The following is a 21,372-nucleotide window of genomic DNA, read 5'->3' on the forward strand; positions in this document are numbered from 1 at the left end:
ATATATATAAATATATATATATATATATGTATATATTTATATTTATATGTAGGAGTAAATGTATAGTTGGATGTGTGTGGTGTTAGTTGTGGAGGACAGAAGAACGGAATGCAGCTACGGATGCGGATCCTGCATTTACATGTCACTACATGACTGTATGCATGTTTGTAGGCATTTGTGCATTTGAGACATAGAGATACACGAACAGGCATTATGGGAAAGAGGGAGAGACGTCTGCATATGGAGGCGCCCAAGTGGAGATACAGGCGTATCTGCGCAGGGCAGAGTGAGGGAGAGTGTATATAGATGCACAGAGAGCGAGAGGGAAGTCCACATGTCTCTTTATGCGCAGAAGCATACAGAGAAAAGAACATATACCCTAAAGAGACATAGGAATCGTCACAAAAAGAGACAAAGGAGTCTGCAAAAATCTCCAAAGACAGACACACAAATATACTGATTTCTGTGTATAGATAAATACACGTACGTCCATACGTAGAACTCTACTACAGGAGTTCCTTCGTGGTGTGTACGTTGTTTTATCCTGCGTCTGAGGAGGTCGAAAGTTTTTCATTGGGGAGTGTGAGAAGCTGTGTTCTTCAGACGACCTTGAGTCAGATGGACGAGGCGATTTTGCGACGCTTGGGCGCCGTCGCCTTGGATGGTTATCGAGACTTTTCGCACAACTCGCCTCTCGCTGTTGAGACTTCCTCCCTTCCCTCGACCCGCACCGTCACTACGCCTGCAGTCTCTTCTTCGTCGCCTCCGCTGCCGTTTGCCGGCACTTGGGGTGTACACGAACTTCCGGTAGACTTGCCGAAAGAAGGTTGCTCCGTCTCCGATCTCCACCGTCTCCTTCACCCTGGATACTCGCTGATTTTTCTCGGTCCTGCCGCCTTCGCCTCTCGGTCACCTTCGGCGGCCGCGCGGCCTTCTCCGACCGCGCGCGGCTCCGGACAGGACGAAGGCGAGGAGACAGCAGCAGCGCTGGCGCGAGGCGCAGGGAGACCAGGCGCTGTGGGCGACGGACTTCCCGCTGCGGAGACGTTGGCTTTCTCTGCACTCACTGGAAAATCAAGACAGGGCGACAGCCGACGACTTTTCATTCCAAGAAAACGAAGACTCGCGGCATTCTCCCCATTCTCACGTTCATCTCGTGCCTCTTCTCCCTCTTCTTCTCTCTCTTCTTCTTCTCTCTCTTCTCTCTCTTCTCGTGTCTCACGTCGGCTGCAAGAGGGGTCTCTGAGTCTCTTTTCCTCTCCGGAGTCGGGGATGTCTTCAGGACTCTCGAGCGGTGGGCAGCGGGCATGGTATTCGCACGGCGAAGGCGAGGCAGTGGAATGCGCCTCGCCGCTCTACTTCCCCGTCAGCGGACCTGCAGTTGACCGCGTCGTTTGCGACAACGGATCTTGGACCTTCAAGAATCTCCTCGTCTGCAAACGCAACTGTCCGCGCGCGGCGGACTTCTTTGCGTCTCAAGCTTCTTCTTCTCTCTCGTCTCCCTCTTCTTCTCGCGCCCCTTCTCCTCCTGCCAGTGAGAAGGTATCTCCGTATCGAGTGCGGGGTGGCGACGCGGTGTCGCACGGCAGCGTGGTGGCTGTTGCATGCGAGCACGGTTTTTCGCCTGCTGGCCTTCAAGTGTCTCCGTCTCGATTCGAGTGTGTAGACAGTCAGTGGATAGGGCGTCCGCTGGTCTGCTCGCCGCTTTGTCCGGAGTTTCCAGACTTGGGCGCTGCATACGTCGTAGAGGGCGAGGGCCGGGAGGACGGCGACCGCAGACTGGTGGCGTGCGCGCGAGGCTTCTATCCCCAGCGTCGCTCCTTCACTTCTGTTTGTCAGGCGAGTCGCTGGTCGCCCCTCCTCTTTGAGTGCACGCAGGCGACGCCGCCCGACATGCAGGAAGGCGCGACAGGTCTGCAGAAGATTCTCCTTCAAATGTTCTCCCGCGAGGGAGTTCTCGGTCTCGTCATCTTCTCCGTCCTCGTCACCCTCGCCGCGGTCGCGGTCTTCATCGCCTGGCGCCTCCACTTCAAAGCGCGCGCCACCCAGAACTTCATCGCGCGCGAGGAAACTGTGCAGGCGCTCAAGGTCTCCTCCCTGCCTCCCGGCGCCGGGGAGACGCCTCAAGCCTCTGGAGTCGACCGACGCGCCGAGCAGCAAGCCGACGACTCGGACGCCTGGTGTGTGGCGCCAGAGGGTCCGCGGGATCGACCTCGCAGTGCGTGGAGAACCTGTGGAGACGCAGACGAAGCAGAGAGAGACGGCAGAGAAGAAGCGAGAGCAGCAGAAGGAAACGGAGAAGAACTCAGGACGGGGAAACGGTGTGGGGTGAGCGGCCCTGGAGGCGGACCCGGAGAGGTGAGACCTTCGATTTGTCCTTCCTTTCTGGGGAGTGAGTCTCATGCAGCCTCTACGTCCTGTCGCCCCGGAGCCGTGGAGACATCCTTCTCGAGGTCTCAGGAAAGAACAGACGGCGGCGCCTCGGTGGCGACTGTGAGCGTGAGGACCGAGTTCCAGGCTTACACGAACTCCGCGCGTCTTTCGGAAGGCTCCGCGGCTTCCGGCGCCGTCGACGCGACCTCGTCGGGCAAGAAAAACGGCGCTTCGAGACAGGCAAAAGGACCACCGGAGTCGCGCACTGGAGGCCTGTCACCTCCGCAGCTCCACAGCGCCCCACAAGGCGGCGCAGCGCGCGTTCCCGGGTGTCTAGACGCCTCAGCAGCTCCACGAGCTTCTGAGGAGCGGAGAGACGTGGACTCGCGCAGAAACTCGGCGCATGCGTCGAGCGGAAATCGACGCCAAGCGAGTGAGAGCGAAGCGTCTCCTGCCGTGAGCTTCCCTCCACACGAGGGCGCCTTCTTCGGAGCGTCGGTCTGTGGCTCGTCCGTGACCGAGAACTCGACGCTCGCGGCTGTCGAGGCGTCTGTGCACTCGCTGCCCCTCTACCACAAGCTGCATGCAGAGCGCATGCAGCGGCCCTTTGGTGGGCGCGGTGAGGCCGCCGCGGAAGATGGGTGGTACAGGCGACTGCGCCGGGAAGTCGAGCTGGAGTCGGGGAGAGAGGAGACAGCGCTTGGGAGGCAGGGCAAGACGGCGGGAGTCTCCGGAGCCTCTCCGCAGGTCTCGGGAGAAGAAAAGAAGAGAAGGGAGCGCGACGAAGGAGCAGACGAAGGGCGCAGAGAAGGCAGACGCTTCCAACGCGAAAGTCAATTCGCAGCCTCGTTCACTCTCTGTGGCACCATCAGCGAAGCAGACGAAACTGGGGAGAGAAGTACGCAGAGTCTCGAGGCGTCTGCGTCTCGCCGGAGAGACTCTTCTTCGGCAGCTGTTCGATCGTTTCATCTTGCAGAGACAGGCGCGGAGACGCAGGCAGAAGCAGAGGAGGCGAAGAAGGAACGGAAAGGAAAGGGGAGTCGCGAAGAGATGGCAACGCCAGGGGGAGACCGAGAGAGAGAGTAGACACGGGGAGGATCGAACGAGAGGAAAGAAAGAAGAAGAGGCGGGAATCAAGACAGAGAGGGATGAAAGCAGAAGAAGAATCACTAAACCAAAAGGACGAGCAAAACAGGCCAGCCGTGGAAAGCACGGCGAGAGCGCAGTTCCGGCCCTCCTGAAGAGTCCAACGTCTCTCTCCTCTCTTCTTCTTTCTCTCTCTCACCCTCGAGACGCCGCTGCAGGTGTCGAATGGCGCGTGCAGTCGGCCCAGTGTGCCGCGTCGAAAAAGAAAAAACGAAAAGCAATTGAGTTCACTTTCTTGCTGCAGTGGGTGCGGACGGGAGAACGCGGGGCAGAGAACAGCGAGAGGAAAGGGAGACAGTGGGGACTAAAACGAAAGAGAAACGAGACAAAGACCAAGGGCGGAGAAAGAGAGGAGACACGGTGCAGGAGACACATGGCGGAGGGAGACCTGCAGAGACAGGATGATGAGAGCACGAAGGGGAGGAAACATTTGAAGACAAAATGGACTTTTCCTTCATTTCCAATGGCAACCGAAATCCTGATCCTGCCTCGAACGTAGGGAACTGCATGCAACCAAAAGGAGATGTGCATATATATATATATATAAATATAAATATATATATATATATAAATATATATATATATAAATATATATATATATATAAATATATATATATATATAAATATATATATATATATATATAAATATATATATATATATATATACCTGGATGGAGAAGCAGCCACATTCACCTGCGTCTTCTTCACTCGGGTCGTCGCTTACAATCATTCCTCTTCCATACGCAACTTCAGCAATGCGTCTCTCTGCATAACAAGATGTATAAATCCGTCTCTTTTTCTTTCCTGTCTAGCTTGAGAGGACTGTGATCCTGTGTGTCTTCTCCGGTCAATTCTCTCCTCTCTGCACTTTTCATGAGCTTCTGGTTTTTTCTCCTTCTCTTCTGCGCATGCATGCGTCAGCGAGCGCCGCTGTCCTCATCGTCGGTGGTTTCCTTTCTCTTTCTCTTCTCTTTCTCTCCTGGACTTCAAACGCTGGTGCTTCATGCACCTGGAAGTGATATTTGTCCTAGGTTCTACGAAGAGAGACACCCTGTTCAGTCTTTCCTGTCTGCGTCTCGCCAAGGCATCGGTGTTCAGTGGCCGCTGCGTCCTCCTTCAGCTCAACGCAGTCTTGCACATTGTATGACATACTCCTGCGTATACGCAAAAGAATGCAGGTGAATCTACATGTATAGACAGAGATCACCAATAGGACGAATGTATATATTTACACGCAGAAGTAGATATACATAGACGTAGATAAATATATATATATATATACAATTTGGCATGCAACTAAGACGGCTGGTTTGCTAGATACGCAGTTGTCCACGTACCCAGGAGCGACAGGCTTATATGTCTACGGCAAATCAGAAAGAGATGTTTTTATGCACAAATATTTGCCGGATGGTTGACAGTGAGCCGCTTGGGCGCCCACAGAAGTCTCCGATCTCAGAATGTTATGGGAAGTAGGTTGTAGAGGTAGTCGAAATCCATTTCTCGTCTCCACAGGGGTCGAGACAGGACTCGCTCCCTACGATCTAGTTCGCGAAAGCTACAAGCGAACGCCCGCTCACGGACTGAGGAAACAGGCTTTTCTTGAACTTTACAGAGCATACTTTCACTTTGAGGAGTTTCTCCGGCGAGTGTCTTTTGCCATTCGGTTGCCTCAGCAGTCGAGAAACGCAAGAGAGAAAGCCTCCAGAAGAGACATGTGGGTGGGATGGCAAAGGCGGAAAGAAGAAAAGTTGATATTTCTCGAAACGCAGAAAATGAGACAGTTGCGTCTCTGCATCCGTGGAGGTGCGATGACACCGTCTCGAAAAGGATTGTTCGTTTCTTCAAAACGCCAGAGTCTGCTTTCTCTAAAGAGTGACTCAAGTCTTCTTTTGACGAAAAACAACACATAAAAAACGATTCGTCTCCCTCGCAGGCCCCCCCCCCTTTACATGTACACTCTCTGCTGCACAAATGGGGACAGCCACATATATGTAGACCTGAACCGATTACACCTTGGCTCAGAAAACATACAAACATATCCAGACGCAACGCCGCACACTCCCCACACGGATGCATACATACATACATTTAAATACATACAGATATGTAAAAATAGATTGTGCATGCATACATACGCATATATATATATATATGTATATATATGTATATATACATATATGGATACAGAAAAGGATCGCTATACACCTGGCTTTTTAAAATATTCATATATATATAGCTATACACACATATATAGTAGATGCATGCTCATGTCCGCATACTCATATATATATATATATATATATATATATATTTATATGTGTGGATGAAGGGAAGCAATAGAGACAGGGGCCTGTTCGAGTCCAGCAGTGTCTGTGTGTTCTCGTTGTTCGTTTTTTCTTGTTTGTCGGTTTCCTGCGTTTTTAGGGAGTCGCAGCAAAGAGGCGGAGGAGCTTTTCGCCTGTGGAATGTGTCTAGGCCGAAACAAAGTTGGCCATTTATCCTTTGAACAGCTGAGTGTGGTTTCTGTCAAGGCGTCCTGCGGCGCGTTTTCGACGCAACTACCTAGCTCAAGGAAAAGGTTTAGATTTCTCTTGAAACGACTGCAGACTTCTTCAGCCATGTCTCTGAACTTCGACCGCTCGCGAGAGAGGGCAATTCGGAGGCGTCGAAAGACGTACCCAAGCCCCACAGGAGAGTTCGTTTACGCGTTCTGTCACTGCAGGCCAGACGCCTCACTTTCGCGTCTGTTTCTCCATGTTGCAGGAGACTGACAGAGATGCGGACGCGCAACTGCTTCACCGGACAAGAGGACATGCTCAGGTTCACTCCTCTGCATGAAACTTCTGATAGGTTTTACTTCACAAATCCCCGGAGAAATCGAACACCCGGAACGCTTCTGGAACGCATGCGCCATCAGGGTGAACACAAACCACGGAGGAAACCTGGCTTGTGCCCTGTGTCTGAAGCCCCGCAAAGAGTTGAGAAGTCCCCCTTTTTTGGAATCCCCTTCGTCTCCTCTGACTGCTCTGAGATATCTTCTTTCCCCATTTCTTTCAGATTTCCTGGTCCTCTTCTCTCGACCGGGCTGTGGCTTTCTCTTTAACTTCTTCAAAGAGACTCCCCGCTTTTCTCGAGTGCTGTGTCTCATCGCGGAGACGCATTTCGCGTCTTCTCGTTCCTCCCTCTTCGCGCGCCATCCGAACTGCCGAGCTTCGCCGACATCGCCGCGCCGAAAGAGAAAACGTCACGAACCGACGCCCTCTACAGCACGACATCGCGAAGCAGATATCCCTCAAGGAAGAGAAGGTGAAAGAGAAGAAGGAAGAGAAGGCGAAGCAGAAGAAGGAAGAGAAGGCGAAGCAGAAGGCGAACGCGGAGAAGATGAAGAAGAGAGGATCACTGAGGAGACGAAAAAGCGAGGATCATCGGGAGGAAGAAAAGGATGGAATCCGACAAGGGAGACGCAGCGAAGAAGAGCGGGAGGGTATCAGATCGCCATTTAGGTTGGAGACGGCCGGCAGGGAGGCGCAGGCAACGGCGGCATGTCGCGGAGGCAGAGGCGAGGAACAAGTTAAAGGCGGGAGGAGGGGAGGGAGGAGATTTGCGGCGTTGGCGACGCCTGCAGCCGGAGGCAGGCGGGTCTCCGAACGATCCCCGAGTCTCCTTTTCTCTCCCAGGGAGGAGCCTCCATCAGTCTGTGACTGCATGCCTTCCAGTACTCCGAGTCCTACACGCCCCCCGCGCGGGTCTCCCGGCGCATCCCCAGAAGAAGAAGGAGAAGAAGAACAGGAGAGAGAAGAGGACGGGAGAGAAGAACAAGATGAGGAAGAAACGCGAGGTGAGAGGAAAGAAAGGCTGGTGTCTGTGGAGAGAAAAGATGCTTCCTCGGTTGCGGGGAAGAGAGACGCTCGCGAAGCAGGCAAAGTCGCCGCTTTTTGCGTCGTTCCACCTGGAAACGTCAAGAGACTCCCAACGCCCCCGCCAGAGCAGAGAGACCAGGCGCCAACAGGATGATACGTAATGTGATTTTTCCCCTCCTCATCTCTCCCCCAAATACTTATTTCTTCCTCTTCCTTTCTATCTTCCTTCTCTCTTTTCGTATCTTCCTTCTCTCTGTTCTTATCTTCCTTCTCTCTGTTCTTATCTTCCTTCTCTCTGTTCTTATCTTCCTTCTCTCTGTTCGTATCTTCTTTCTCTCTGTTCTTATCTTCCTTCTCCACATTTCTCTCTTTGTTGGATCGAGCGCTCTCCCGAGTGTCAACGCAGAAGAGAAAAAAACGCTTGTTTCTCGTCGACTGGCTGGTCTGCCTTCGCTGTGCGTCTCTGAGGCGCGGCAACGCATCTGCAGCGAAAGAAAACTCGTTCGCTGTTTCAGGCAACGCGTTTTCCAGCGGCGCTCCCGCGTCGCTCTCTGTCGAATGCTCTTCTCTCCGTCTCTCTGCGTCACTCAAACGACGCAAAGGAGAGAGCGAGGAAAGACAGGAACCTGCGCAAGACGCCCCCACGGAGACCCGCGCGCCTGTGCGTCTCTCAGGCGGCGTCGGTCGACACGGTTCCGGCGGAAGCGAAGAAACAGAACGCGAAGAAGGAACCGAACGAGAAGAAGACGAATGGAACGACAATGGACGAGACAACGAGGAAACAGAAGCAGAACGAGGCGTGAGACAGTGGGGACAGCGCGCAGGCAGTCGGGCATCGAGAGGCCTAGGTGACGAACAAGCGGTTCCGGAAGGCCGTCGGGTGCGCGCGTCTCCCCCGTGTGGCTGCGGCTGGCAGGCCGAGACACCCCGGCGGCCGAGAGAAGGAAGAGAAAACGAAGAAGAAAACGACTCTTGCAGGGCAGCGGAAACCGAGGAAGCGTCGAAACGAGAAGCGACCGCATGGTGAAGCAGGGAAGCCGCTGAAAGGAAAGACGCGTCCTGGCCAGCAAGGAAGCTTTGATTCCTTTCGTTCCTCACGCGGCTCTCTGCAAGCGAAACGGGGAGGCTGTTCCTTCTGTGGAGCTTCGAAGGCGCTTCGGTCTTCTCACATCCAGTCTCCAGTCGCTCTCTCTCCTGCCCTCTCCTCTGTTTTTCTTCTCTCTCTCGACTGACGCCGAGCACTCTGGCACAACACACCTCTGAAACTTCCTCTCCTCCCTTCTCTCCGCTATCAACGCTGCACTCCTCTCCTCTCGAATTCTCTTCTTCTCTCCAGTTCTCTTCTTCTCTCGAGTTCTCTTCTTCTCTCTGTCTCCAGTTGTCCCCATGTCCTGGGTGGGAGGTTAGCGCTTGTTGCTCCTCACCAACGTGGAGGTTGTTCGACTCTCCTTTTCTTCGTTGCATCGCAGCCACCAGAGTCGAACTCTCAGAGATTCCTGCTTCCTCCTCTCGTTCGTCTTCTGCTTTTTCATCGTCACCTGCGTCTCCCTCCGTCTCTGGAGTGTCGTCCACGCGCGCGTCTCTGAAGAACGCCGACTCTCCTCTCTCGTTCGTAGGCTGTTCGTGCCGTCTGTCGGCTCCCGTTCGCTCTCCTCCACGACGCGCTTCTCTGTCTGCTTCCTTTCCGCGCACACCCGCCAGCCGCCGAGTGCCTGGGAAAGGCGAGGCCAGCAGGGGAGTCTGGTGAGAGTCCAGGGCGCTTCGCTTTGTCTCCTTTCCTCGCTTTTGTCCAGCCAAGGCAATCCTGTGAACTCTCTCTTCTGAAGCTACATTCAAACAAGTGGAGGAAGAGGAGAGAGAAGAAGACATGCGGGGCTCCGAAGAAGAGACTGAATCAGCAACTTGAATGGACTCGTGAGTCCGACAAGTCCCCACGGGCGGGGCAGACGTCTCCTGGCAGCGCTTTGAAACGCAGAGGAAACGTTTTTCGGAAGCCTCGCTCTTGCCCTCTTTCGCTGAGCCGCTGGAAGGCCTCTGCGCGCCCAGCTCCCCTGTCTCTTTTTTCGAAGCCTCGCTTCGCGAGCCACTCCACGAAGCAAGCGAACCGGAGTCGGATATCTCTAACAACAAACAGGGCACTGTCCCCCCACAGCTTCCCACTGCTCCTTTGTCTCGTTCAGTATCCTCTTTCTGCGTCTCTTCTTTCCGAGGTTCTTCTTCCCTATTCTCCCCCTCGTTCTCCGTCCTCGTCTCTCTTCCGAGACAGTCTTCTCCCTCGTGTTCTCCCCACCTAAGCGGCTGCTCGGTCTCTTTTCTCTCCTTCTCTGTGTCCTCCTCAAGAACGGGGAGAGCCGCGCCCAGTTCTCGGGGAGACTGGAGCTTCCCTCGATTCCGCCGATGCACACTGGGGTGTCTCGCTGTCGCTGGTCTCTCCGCCGACCGCTCTCTCTTCTTTGCACCTCCTTCATCTCCACGCCTTTCCTCGAACCGTCTCTCTCGCGCCTTCGCTGGCGTCTCACCTGGCGTCTGGTCGGTCGGCTGTTCTTCTTCCTTCTTTCCAGAGGTTCTCCTGCGCCTCCTCTCCTCCAATCCGCCTGCGAGGCGCGACGGCGGAGACCCGCCAGAAGCAGCAGGGCGAGGAGACACCTCGGTCGCAGGCGGCGCCGCGCTGCTCTCCACCGCCCCGAGAGAAGCCTCTTCGTTTTCTTCGACCTCTCTCACATTCGCAGAAGAGAAGCAAGCAGAGCCGCAGCTGCGTCCTCGCCCAAGGTCCGCGGAGAAGGCAGAGCCCAGTCCATCAGCCGCGTTTGGACTTCGATCTTCTTCAGTCTCTCTGTCTCCGTCGCCGGCCGCGATGAAGTCCGCGGGGCATCCAAGGACCTGCAGGGCCTTGAGTCTTTCCTCAAGTCGCAGTTCCTCTGCCCGCAGCTCTGCCTCGTCTGCTGCGAGGGCAAGCAGCGAAACGAAGGCGCCGCAGCCGCTTCTCTGGTGCAGAGGGGAACAAGAGAAAACTGCTTGTGGCCTCGCTTCTTCGCGGTCAACGAAGGTATCCTCCCCTTCGCTCCCGAAGTCAACTCGCGCCTGCATCAGCCCCGCCAAAGCGGCGTCGCGCGTCTCGCCATCCTCCGGCTGTCTCCGGTCTCGGCCGAAGCCAGAAGCAGAAGCAATCGGCTCTGAACGACTTGAGTCTGTGGGCGACGCAGTGCTCACGCCTCGCTTCTCCACGAAGGCAAGGCTGGGATCACAAGAATGCGGAGTAGATCGCCACAAGGCTCGGGCTTGCGTGGAGTGCAGGCTTCTCGAGGTCTCCCCGTGTCGGTGGTCAACCGCATTCAACACCACCTCTCTCTTTTCTTGTCTCCGTTCTCTCGTGTGTGTAGAGTCGCTCTGCCGCTCTTCCCTCTCGATGTCCTCTCTCTGTGGCGTATCCTGTGTCTCCCCTGCGGCTCTGCCTGCGAAGACAGCGAGCTGTGAAACGCCGACTGCGCGTCCTCTCGCCGCGTCTCCATGTCTAGAGAGAAGTTCAGTTGAAAACGCCCTCCCAAAGTCCAGGCTCGACGCACTGAAAGGTGACCCTCGAGGAGACGGCGCGCGGCGGTGCGAGGGACAGGAGACAAACGGAGGGGGTGCGAAAGAAGCAGCCTGTGTGTCTGAGAGCGAGACCGCAGGACAGAACGCGTAACAGTCGCCGCATGGAGCGTCCTGAGAAATCGAAGACGCAGACACACGACCGTCTGTGCTCGCGCTGGTGTTCGTCGCAGACACCCGCCGCGGCATCGAGCAAATGGGAGACACCGGAGACGTCGCCTGGGCGCTTCGCAGCGACACAGAAGACAGCCGACACTGGGGGCCTTCCTCGGCCGAGTCGCGTCTTTGCTGCCTGTCGCACAGCTCACGTTTCTCCCGCCGTGTCTCCTTTCGGCTCCACGCCTGTCCCTCTATCGACCGGGTGTCTCTGGAGAGAGAGAACGCCGCCGGTTGCAGCGAAACGGCGGAGACAGCAGGAGCCACGACCCCCGCAGGAGTCCGCAGGTCGCAGGTCCCGGGGGCGCATGCAGATGGAGGGCCTATCGAGGCAATGGACGCCGCGGAGCTTCGACGTGGAAAAGACTTCACCTCCAGTAAGGGCGGTGGCGGTGACGGCGGAACCGAAATCGGAAGCGAGGCTTGCGTGGAAACAGGCGGCGCGGTCCGCACGATCCGCGCAGGAACTGCAGACTTCTCCGACGGCGGCGGTGGCGGGGCCGCGGCGTCCACAAAAGGTGTCTCCGCGGTAGCGGGCGTCGCTAGTTGGGCTCCAATCGACGCCTGGACCGAAAGGACACCTCCACAGCCTTCCGACGCGAAGAGGGAGAAGGACGACGGCTCGCGCGGGGGATCCGCCTTGCCATCGTTCGTGCTCGGCGTTTCGACGCCGGTGTCCGTTGCGCCTTCAACCGGTGTCTCTCTTCTTTCTGGTCCTCTTTCCTCGTTCTCCCTGTCGGTCTTCTCGCCTGCGCCGAGGCCCAGGCCAAAGGCGTCTCCCCGCACTCGCCTGTCCCCAAGACTGACGACTCCGGTCCAACCCCCCGACGTCGCTTCGTTCCTCTCTTTGCTCTTTTGTTTCCGAGTCGCATCGTCCCTTCCTCGCTCTTCTTCTTCTTTCGTCTTCACCCGCGCAAAAGCTCCCGAGGCCACTGCCGCTGCCGACCGCAGAGCCGCGAGCGGGCCGCGCGACCGTGACTTCCTTGAGGCGTCCCCCCCCACCTGCTGCCCTTCTGGGCTCGCGCCTGTCCCCGGCGAGCTGTCTCCCCTCTTTCTTTCGCCTCTCTCTCCCCTCTTTCTGTCGCGTCTCTCTCCCCTCTTTCTTTCGCCCCTCTCTCCCCTCTTTCTTTCGCCTCTGTCTCCTATCCCCGAAGTTCCTGGCTTCAAAGAAGAAGGCGAGCTGCCCGACGACGAGCACGTAGACGAAGCATGGACACGAGGTCTCCCTCGCAGCAGAGAAGACAGGCTGCGCTTCGGCCCAGTTCGAGACACCCCACACACGGCCCCCGCAGTTGCAGTCTCTACGTTGTGAGGCCTTGTGGACGGTCGCGAAGAGGAGACTGAAGAGAGACAAAGGGCAAGGGAGGATGCGCCAGCCGAAGAGGAGCCAGGGGCGTCTCCGAGTCCCGTCGCGGCGTCTCTTTCAAAGGACGCTGTGTCCCCACACTGCTCGCGGCAGTCGGCGCGGCCAGATCGCCTCGAGGAGTTGCCTCTTCTCGCGATTCTGCTCATGCCTGTGAGCAGCGTTGGCCGATTCACCAAGTCTTGGATCCCTCTCGAAAAACTCGGAGAACATTCCTTTTTCCTGCTTCTCAGGCCTCTCGACTCTCGGAGAGGCTGCCCGCCCTCCAGAGTCGGTCCTTGCTGCTTCCTGCTCTCTCGCGACCACAGAGAAGAAGACGTCGCCTCCTCGTCTGACTCGCTGCCGCAAGTGCTCGGATTGCTTGCCGGAGTCTCCTGCCCTCGGCATCGACTCGGAGACTCGGCAGGCGCTCGAACCGCTCGCCACCGCCGCCCCGAATATAAGCCGAACCGCCTCCGCGGCGTGTCCGGCCTCCCGCTCGTCGCCTGCGTCCGCGAACTGTCTGCGCGCCCCACGGGCCCCGACGCCGCGCCCTCGGAGACAGGCCCATCGGGCGAGGAGACAGGGCGAGGTTGGGCGGGCAGCAGCGAAGCGCGGAGGTCGCAAGAGGTCTCGTTGGCCGCGGTCGCCAGAGAGGCCGGAACTCCACGTTTGCGGCGAAAAAGCAGAGAAGATGCGAATTTGTCTGAGGCTCCCCTCGAAGACAGCCAGTGTCGCGAGGAAAACGGAGAGGACGAGGGAGATGACAGAGCGGAAGAAGACGTTTCTGTGCTTGCAGACGCAGCGTCTTCGTCCGAGGAGCGCGATGGGAGATCCCTGCCCCGAGCGCGCGGCCGTCGCGAGGCCGCCAGCTCCGCGGCCACTGCGGAGTGGGGTGTCTCTGCGCCGGTGTCGGGTGTCTCTGTTTCTAGACACAGGAGGGGCGAGGCAGCATGCTCGGAGACAGTGAGGGTATGACTCTCACGCGCGCAAGCGGACCGAAAGCGAGAGGCAGCGCTGAAGCCTTTCGTGGCTTGTCTGTCGCACGCTTCCTCGGAGGCACAAGTTTCTTCACTGTTACAAGAACGAGTCTCTTCTTCAGACGCGAAGTGTCTCCCGGCGCAGGACTCTGAAAGGCGGCGAGACATGATGGCGAGGCGCTGCCCTACTTCTGTCTCGAACGTCGGACAGGTCTCAAGTTTCGCTCTCGGGAGTTCTCTCTTCTCCGGCTCTGCAGCAGCCTCGCGTCTCCAGCGCAGAGTCAGTCTGTCTCTCAGGCCTCCGGGGAGGCGGCGCCTCTCTTCACTTTCCGAAGAGTGGGGAGAAACAGTCACTTCAGCTTCGCTTGCCTGTTCCGACCGTCGCTGAAAAACTCGACTCCGAGACAGCGACACTCGACAAAGGCGCCCGCCTTGTTCTCCACCTTCATTCCTTTCTCTCTCGAGCTCTCTCCTTTCTGCACCTTTCTTGTCTTCCGCAGTTCCCTCGCTTCTCTGCCTTCTCTCTCTTCTCTTTCTCCCCTCCAACTCCCTCTGTTCTGTCTCTCTTCTTCGACCGTCAGGCCTGTCTTTTGGCTCTTCAGGCGCACTGCGCTCGCTGGCTTCTGTCCAGCGTCGACCTCGCACAATTTCAGCGTTCAGGGGCGGCGACCGCGTCTTCGACGAAGCAGCCTCGGCGACCGGAACGCCCAAGGCTGTCTCCAGACTGCTCGAGCTCCTGCGGCGCCTGTGGGGTCCGCTGGTGTCTCCGCAACTGTCTCCCCTGGTGTCTCTGCCGGTGGCTCCTCGGCCCGGATGGTTCTGAGCGGTTCGCGCATGCACCAAGCGACTGGCGCAGCCGCCTTTGCCCGTGTCGTGAGGCCGTGAGAAACCTTGCACAGGGGGCGACGAACGACGAACGGCAGTTGAATCTGAGCCTGAGCAAGAGAAAAGCGCCGAAGCGCGTCGGATCATTTAGGCGATCCACGAAGAAAGGGAGACAACGTACGGAGGAGCGGAATCGGACCAAGAAGCACAGCACCGCAGGGAAGACGCACGGACCAAACAGAGGAACGAAAACGCGAGATGAAACTCACTGAATCTCTAGGAACTCCTGCCTGTGACCCAGTGCATCGGTATGTCTTAGCAGGGATGAGGGAGAGAACTGTGAATTTGGAAAAACGAGTTAACAGTCGAGGGAGAAAGACGAGGGCGCATGCGGAAGCAGTGAGGCAACCGGGAGACGAGAAGAAACGAAGGCAACAGGCATGACCAACAGCAACGAGGAAGCAGGAAAGATACAGAGTCCTAGACAGACAGGAACAGAATATAGGCATAGGAGCAGATTGAGACACAAAGACTGAGGGAGATGCACAGCCCGCTGTAGGGAATAGGCATCGATCCAGAGACAGACACAAAGATCAACGAAGGTAGGCATTTGTGGCGGCTGCATGGAACTCTTGGTCCTTTTGTCTCTCTGCGTGGCGAGTACCTGACAGGAGATTGGAAGCGCGGCGAAAGACGAGCAGATAGACGCCCCTAGGGTCTGGAGAGAACTCGCATGCACTGACGTAGTCGTCGCTAAAGTAGGTCCACCGACCCCCTCCCGTCATAGCCAGGCTGCGAAGAGAGAAAAAGCAGAGACAACATCTCGGAAGCCGAGATGACGAGTGAGTGCGAGATCGTTTCCCCCGAGCAGCCCAAAGAGACTCATCAACCTAAACACCTGGCAAATACATCTCCCCAGAGAAACGCCATGTCTGGGGAACGCATCTCTCGGCTGTCTCTGCGCCTCCAGACGAGAAACGAGCTCGCTCGCCACCCGTGATGGAATTTCTTCAGAGTCCGCTGGAGTCTGGACGTTTCTGTGCGCCGCCGTTGCACCAGGTTTACCGAACGATTTTTAAAGAAAGGAAAGATTTGAGAACGCCGCCAACTCGTCCAACCTCTCTAAAGGTCCTCATCGTCTCGGTACCACGTTCCGTGTGGAACGTCACCTCTGTGCGTCGACAACTCGGCTAAGCAAAGACTCTCGAATTCTGAGGTGTAAACGTTTGATTCGTTCTCCACAAAACGCGTTTCTTCCTTCTCTTTCCTCTCGTCCTCCTTCACGTACTTTCCCAGTCCTTCGATCTTCCTTCTTTCCGTTTTTCGCCCGCACAAGACGAGTTAGACCCACCGAATGAACAGTCCCTCAACTTGTAAACTGTCGGCTCGACGCGTTCCGAACACCCCCAAAGACAGTTGTTTGTGAATAGATCAGGACTCTCATTTGACGTGAGAGACAGCCTCTAGCTTCAGCTTTCCTGTTGGCACTGCATGCGCGCAAGTTCGCGGATATAAAGTGGAAAGGCGATGCAGAGCCGCAGTTTTCCTCTTCCTTTAAGCTTCTTTGTCTGTGCGGCGATTGGGCGGGAGTGCACAAGTCTGTTTCTTCCAGACACACTCGTGGAATCCTTCGCTAGAACGCGCTGCATGCGTTGTTCTTTCCCTGACAGTTTCATTCTTCAGCGAGTCACCTGGTTCGTGAGATCCCTTACGCTGTGTAATGGCCGCTGTAGGCAGTGCCGAGTTGAGAGACGACGCCCTCGAGTCTAAACACTGCATTTTTCACCGATGCATGCTCTGCAGGAGAAAAAGAAAGCGAAGAAATGCGAAGAAATCGGAGAACAAGGAAAACTTCCGTGAAACAGACAAGCCCCGCCTGCTGAAAAGCCGCGGCTCAGCCACCACACAGAGGAGAAACTTTCATGCGGATTTCTCTGGGGGAGGTTGAAACCCAGATTTTTTTTAACTTATTAGCACTGGGCAGGTGTCAGTATCCTCATTTCATAATTACACTTTGCGGATACCTTTGTGTTTGATAAACAGTCACTGGATTCTTTAGGTATTATTAAAGCATGTGAAAAGGCATTAACTGGTACTGTTTTCCTAACAAAAATTAAAGCTGCAAAAACTGCTTTCTTTTACGGAGGTGAAGAAGGAAAGGTTTCGGTTGGTTTTAAATTTGCTAGAACATCATGTTGAAGCTGTTCTCCACATCCTCAGCTATACGAAGGTCTTCTATTCGATGACGTCGACAGCGATCCAGACTGATGAAGGAATCATAAACTCCACAAACACAAAGAGCTGAAGAGAAACAAGGCGCAAAAGCAGCAGAACTACAGTCTGAAAGTGTATTCGAGAACCGTCCATTCCTGGTAGGTCTCGAAGGGACGCAGATCTGATCTGTTTGTGCCTTTCAGCAGTGTTCTCAGATCTCCTTTTTCAGCTCTGCTTTCTGTTCGGACCTGAGAACCGGCAGTAGGGGGACATGTCTAGATCCTGCGTGACTTTCAGGCGCGTATCGATTCGGCGCATGTCCTCGAGTCGGGGATCCCAGGAGAAACGCTTGATGTGGAGAACGAGGTACTCTGGCGGCAGGCGCCAGAGACACCGGCGAATGTGGGCTGTGCACCTCACCCCGCAGAACGGACAGTCGACGGCCTGTCGGTCCTGAAGGAGAGAACGCACACGAGCTGAATCGGGGACCTCTTATCGCAGCCTCATGTAACAACTGCATGCAGGAGATGTGCCACCCTACGCCAACTGGACGCATGTTTCTGAACGTCACCTGACGTCTTTCCGCTCGACAGACTATGGCCTTCATGTCCTCGACTGGAGAAACCTTGTGAAGAACGTAAAATGCACAGACGAACAGGAATCCCGAGCTCCAACAGTGAGTACGCGGGGCATAACCCAAGAGGGAGACACCAAATACGGGGGAGAGGAGACAAGAGCGCCCTCAAAGAGACACAGGGCGACAGGCGACAGACTTCTCCCCTCGGAGACCCCCTTCGAGGATCTCTCCTGCCCTCTCGGCATCTCCTCTGCCCTTGTTTCCTCTCTCAAGTAACTCCTGCGTCGTCTCGGCCGTTCTAAATCCTCTTATACGGAGTGCTCTCTCCTGCTCTTTCTCAATGCTCCCTCGCTCCCGAGGCTCTTCTCCGCTTACGGATGTCTCTCCACCGAAGGCATGTTGAAGCATGTCCTGGAGGAGGACCCCACCGGCGCCGGGGGGCGGCGCGTCACTGGGCGCAACTCCTCGCAGGTCGTTGGCGGGGAATTCGAGCGACAGATCGAGGAATGAGTCGAAGCGGTGTCGCCGCTGTCTGCATCTGTCGCACTCAATGATCGTCGCCAGCTGGCCAGCAAATAAGTCCGTGACGACAGATCTTTCGCGAGCCAAGTTCGCGGCCCAGAACCGTTCGCTGGTCCGCGCCGGGTCCTCGCCCCGGACGTCCTCAAGCGTCTCTCCGCCTGCATGCGGCTCTAGGCGTGGACACCCTCGACCTGCGGCGCGGCCGGGAACTCCGGCACTCTGCTCCCAGCCTGCCTCGTTGCACTCTGCAGATAAGCCGTCCAGAAAGGTCCGCAGAAACTCGTGGGCGTCGCACTGTTGAAATTCTGCAAACTGTGCATGCTGGCGCCGCATGAGCTCCAGAAGCTTCAGACAACTCTGACTCGCGCCGGCCTCCACCGGCGCTGAGACAGGTCCGTCGCCTCCGAGCAGGCGTCCTGGGCACTGCCGCCCGTCTGTGCAGTCCCTGCTGCCTGTCGAGAGAGAGAGTCCCTGCGGTCGCGAATGCAGAGACGAATTGTCGTGTCTGATCGTCTCTTTCCTGGACGCTTGCCGAGCTCGGGAACTCTGCAGGCGTTCCCCCAGCCGGTCTCCGGCGTCGCTGGAGCTGTCTGCAAAGGTGTCTCCGGTCTCTTGGGAACGGTCTCCAAAGCCGTCTCCACTGGAGAGGGCAGGGGTGTAGATGTGGTGGAGGAGGGCAACCCAGGCTTCGAGGAGTCGGCCGCGGTAGGGTGAGGAAGGGTGAGCCTGTTTGCGGGCATGCACCAGCGAGAGAAAATGGTGGCAGAACTGTTGACAAGAAAACAAGACCTGCAGTGGCGCGTTGCAGTAGCACGTATTTCCGAAGTTCCTCAAGCCGACAATCGCTCGCGAGGGAGGGAACTTGGAGAGAGAACCTCGGGGCGGGGACGCGGACGACGAACGCGACGGCAACAGGGTCGAGAGCCTCGAAGGCTTGTGGAACGGCCGCGCCCGGTCACGCGTCGTCGTCGAAAACATCGTGAGGAAAAGGACGAATCCAGCGACAGAAGGAGACAAACGGAGTGGAGAAAGCCGAAACACAGAAGAGGCACGAGGAAGGAAAGCAGGGGAATGACGGAGGAGAGGAAGACGAGAAAAAGCAGCCGGAAGAGGAAGTGCAGAGCGAGTGGAAAGAACTCTTCTGAGAAAAGGGGAGAGAACGGGGGTGACAGGCAAAACCAGCCGAGTGAGTGGTGGACCCGTGGCGCGGCGAGAGGGTCCTGAGAATGCGGAGCGACGGGAGAAAGAAGAAAAGAAGAGACTCGGACGCGAGAACGGAGGACGAAGCCAACGACGAAAGTGACCGAGAGGAAACTAAACAGGAACGAAGTGCCAGCATTGTCGTCAAAACCGGCTGAAACACTCGAGCGCTCCTGAGACAACTTGCACCACGGCTTAAACGGAGAGACCTGGAAACACACCAACCAAATCAAGCTAAAAACTAAACCGTCGTGCCTCTTCGATCACCACACTGCATTCTCCAGCTCTGCTGCTCATGCTATCCTACTCCCGTAGGAGTCCCCGTCATCCCGACAGACGCGCATCGTGTGAAGACGCATGCTGGTGTCTGCAGACAACGGGCGAAAAAAGACAAGCTCCCCCCCCGCCTGCAGCTTTAACAGCTCCTTGTTTGCTTCCCTACTCGAAAAGACAGTGTGATCACTGTTTCACCTCGACGGATGTCCGCATAAACTCGGGAGAGAGCGCCGCGAGCCATAATCAAAAGTTGGACAAGTGCTCGGACAGCGTCTTTTGTCGGAAAAGGAACTTGAAAAGCGAAAACAGTTTTCAAAGAAAGCACAAAGACGCACAAACGGCGCGCAGTAGGCACTGCGTGGTCCCAGGAGACAAGGCCTCTACACCCGAGTTTCACTCCCTGGGTCTAAAGTCTTCGTTTGGGGACAACTGTGAAGTTTTCCGTCCTCGAACCAGATTCGAGACGTCCAACGAGCCCCTTTGTTCGAAAAGCCTGTATGCTGGCAACAACTCGAGTTTTCTCCCTCTTCCAAGGGTGAACTCCCAACGAGGACTTGCCCAGTGTGGCACAGCACGCGATGCCGCTGCCTTCTTCTGAGACACGAGGACGAGAAGGAATTGGTTCCTTGGAAAGGAAGCCTTACTTACGCCAAGCTGGACGGACGGGGAAAAGTCATCGCTGCGCGACAGTGGAAACGGCTACGCAACGAACTCAAAGAAAAATGGCTGCGGGTGCTCGCTGGGCCGGTGACTGGAGTCAGAAAATCGAGTTTTTGCGAACGGACTCAGTCGATTGCTTCGTTTGGTTTGTCGAAGACAAACCCGGCAGGAACGTGACACCTGCCGGCAGATGAACTGTGGAAGACAGAAAAGAAACACCTGCTGAAAAGAGACAAGGAGACCAGCAGCCGTTCTTGAGAAAAGAATGAAATGTCTCGACGAATGCGGACGACAATCGCAGACAGCCTGCCGGTAATCGCAGAACGATTGGCTGAATGCTATGGAAACGAAGAGACGACAACACGACAAAACCACCGGACGGTGCCGCGAAAAAAAGGAAATGCATAAAGGGAACCTTCGGGATTCACTTTCGACGGAAACGCAATGAGCTACGGAAGTCCGCCTTCGCGCGACGAACACTTAAATCTAAGACAAGCAACAAACGTATGAAAGTCTGTTCTGCATCTTTCCGACATCTGGGAATTTGGGATTCACAAAACGGAATTTGTCTGAGGCAAAGCTTTGGCTTGAGACAAAGGAAGGCGCAACGGTTTGGCAGCTTTGCAGCTCGATGCCCAGCCTCTTCCGCGCGCGGCCCAGCGGTTCGTCCGCGGTCGGCTTAAATATGAAGGACGGTATGCTTTTCTGAGACAAGAACCGGCTCTCAGTTTTCCAGGACGAAAGAAAAAAAGAAATGTTCGAGTCAAAGCTCAGATTTCCAGTGTCTCTGCTAACTCGCGTTTGAAAGAGCCCCTTTCTGAGCTTGCCAGTGAAAGTCAGGTCATGCGCACGGTAGATGTCTGGGGCCCCCGTCCAGTGTGCCAGTTCTGCAGAGCGTGAGACTGCGCATGCACAAACTTGCACTGAAGGCGTTTACTAGTGGGTTAAGTCGGCACCTCTCTTGTCAAGCACGTTCGATTGAAGGCGATTCAGACGACAGTGGAAAAACGGGAACGCTGCGTGTCTGGAGGGAAATTTGATGAGTTCGCCTGATCAAGCTTAACGCACTCAACGCACAGAAGTACCTCGGCGGTGAATGTCTGCGCAGCGAACCTTTCCGTTTAGGGATATAGGATATTTCTGTCCTCAACCAAGATACGGGAATCCCCGTTTAATCTCCCGGGGAACTGTCGCAGGTGGGAGCATTCCGCTCTTCAGGGGCTTCTGAAAAGAGTCTCAAATCGAGGACGGCAAGAAACGTAGGGAGGGAATATTCGCACCGAAACTCGAATAACTGATCTCCATAGGTATGCCCGCATTCAGGGAACCGTCGTCGAAAATGCACAAAGGTGTCTCTCTTCCGCGTCGGGAAAGGTGCACAACAAGAAAAAAACGGTTCTGGTCAAGACTCCCGCTGTCGCTGTAGTACACCTGAGAGACGCGGGCATTCTTAACACAGAAGAGTCACTCGTAATCGTTTGAGGCAGCCGCGCAACGCTTGTACTAAACAAGCACAAGTTTGGGAAGATGAAAGTCCGTAGAACTTCGCAGAGTGTGTAATACCACTTCAGTGGAACAACTGAAGAGCACCTCTGTACTGAAACGCCGCGGCGGTGTAGTAAGCTAATGTAGTGATTTGTTCCAACGTGTAGG

At 55.8% G+C, this 21,372-nt stretch overlaps 3 protein-coding genes across 3 annotated transcripts in view; 1 reads left to right on the forward strand and 2 right to left on the reverse strand.

The window, feature by feature from the left end:
- The window catches only part of TGME49_223480 (sushi domain (scr repeat) domain-containing protein), a gene marked incomplete at both ends in the record, with an annotated part of 31,922 nt that extends 28,463 nt beyond the window's left edge, over positions 1-3,459 (forward strand). The window contains one exon of the mRNA XM_018780002.1: positions 604-3,459. Coding sequence (XP_018635896.1) covers positions 604-3,459 — 2,856 coding nt within the window. The remainder of the gene's footprint in view (positions 1-603) is intronic.
- A 739-nt stretch (positions 3,460-4,198) lies between these two features.
- Positions 4,199-7,981, reverse strand: TGME49_223470 (hypothetical protein). The gene is made up of 2 exons (XM_018780001.1): positions 5,139-7,981; positions 4,199-4,673 (listed from the first exon to the last, which is right to left on the reverse strand). Exons 1-2 carry the CDS (start codon positions 5,605-5,607, stop codon positions 4,636-4,638), a joined length of 507 nt encoding a protein of 168 aa, XP_018635895.1. The 5' UTR covers positions 5,608-7,981; the 3' UTR covers positions 4,199-4,635.
- On the reverse strand, positions 5,837-20,441 carry TGME49_223450 (ubiquitin carboxyl-terminal hydrolase). Its single transcript, XM_018780000.1, has 6 exons — positions 17,437-20,441; positions 16,733-16,937; positions 15,983-16,067; positions 14,935-15,062; positions 8,804-14,380; positions 5,837-8,288 (listed from the first exon to the last, which is right to left on the reverse strand). Exons 1-6 carry the CDS (start codon positions 18,559-18,561, stop codon positions 8,224-8,226), a joined length of 7,185 nt encoding a protein of 2,394 aa, XP_018635894.1. The 5' UTR covers positions 18,562-20,441; the 3' UTR covers positions 5,837-8,223.
- Positions 20,442-21,372: the final 931 nt, after the last annotated feature.

The sequence above is a fragment of the Toxoplasma gondii genome, chromosome X (genome assembly GCF_000006565.2).
Source record: "Toxoplasma gondii ME49 chromosome X, whole genome shotgun sequence".
Lineage (NCBI taxonomy): Eukaryota > Apicomplexa > Conoidasida > Eucoccidiorida > Sarcocystidae > Toxoplasma > Toxoplasma gondii.

Coding starts and splice junctions, on each gene's coding strand:
- TGME49_223450 (XM_018780000.1), bottom strand. CDS start 18,561: ATGTTTTCGACGACGACGCGTGACCGGGCGCGGCCGTTCCACAAGCCT. Junction 16,938..17,436: donor CCTTCGGTGGAGAGACATCC/GTAAGCGGAGAA, acceptor TCTCTCCTTCAG/GACCGACAGGCCGTCGACTG. Junction 8,289..8,803: donor GTCGAACAACCTCCACGTTG/GTGAGGAGCAAC, acceptor TCGGCCTGCCAG/CCGCAGCCACACGGGGGAGA.
- TGME49_223470 (XM_018780001.1), bottom strand. CDS start 5,607: ATGTATGTATGTATGCATCCGTGTGGGGAGTGTGCGGCGTTGCGTCTG. Junction 4,674..5,138: donor AGAAACTCCTCAAAGTGAAA/GTATGCTCTGTA, acceptor GCGTATACGCAG/GAGTATGTCATACAATGTGC.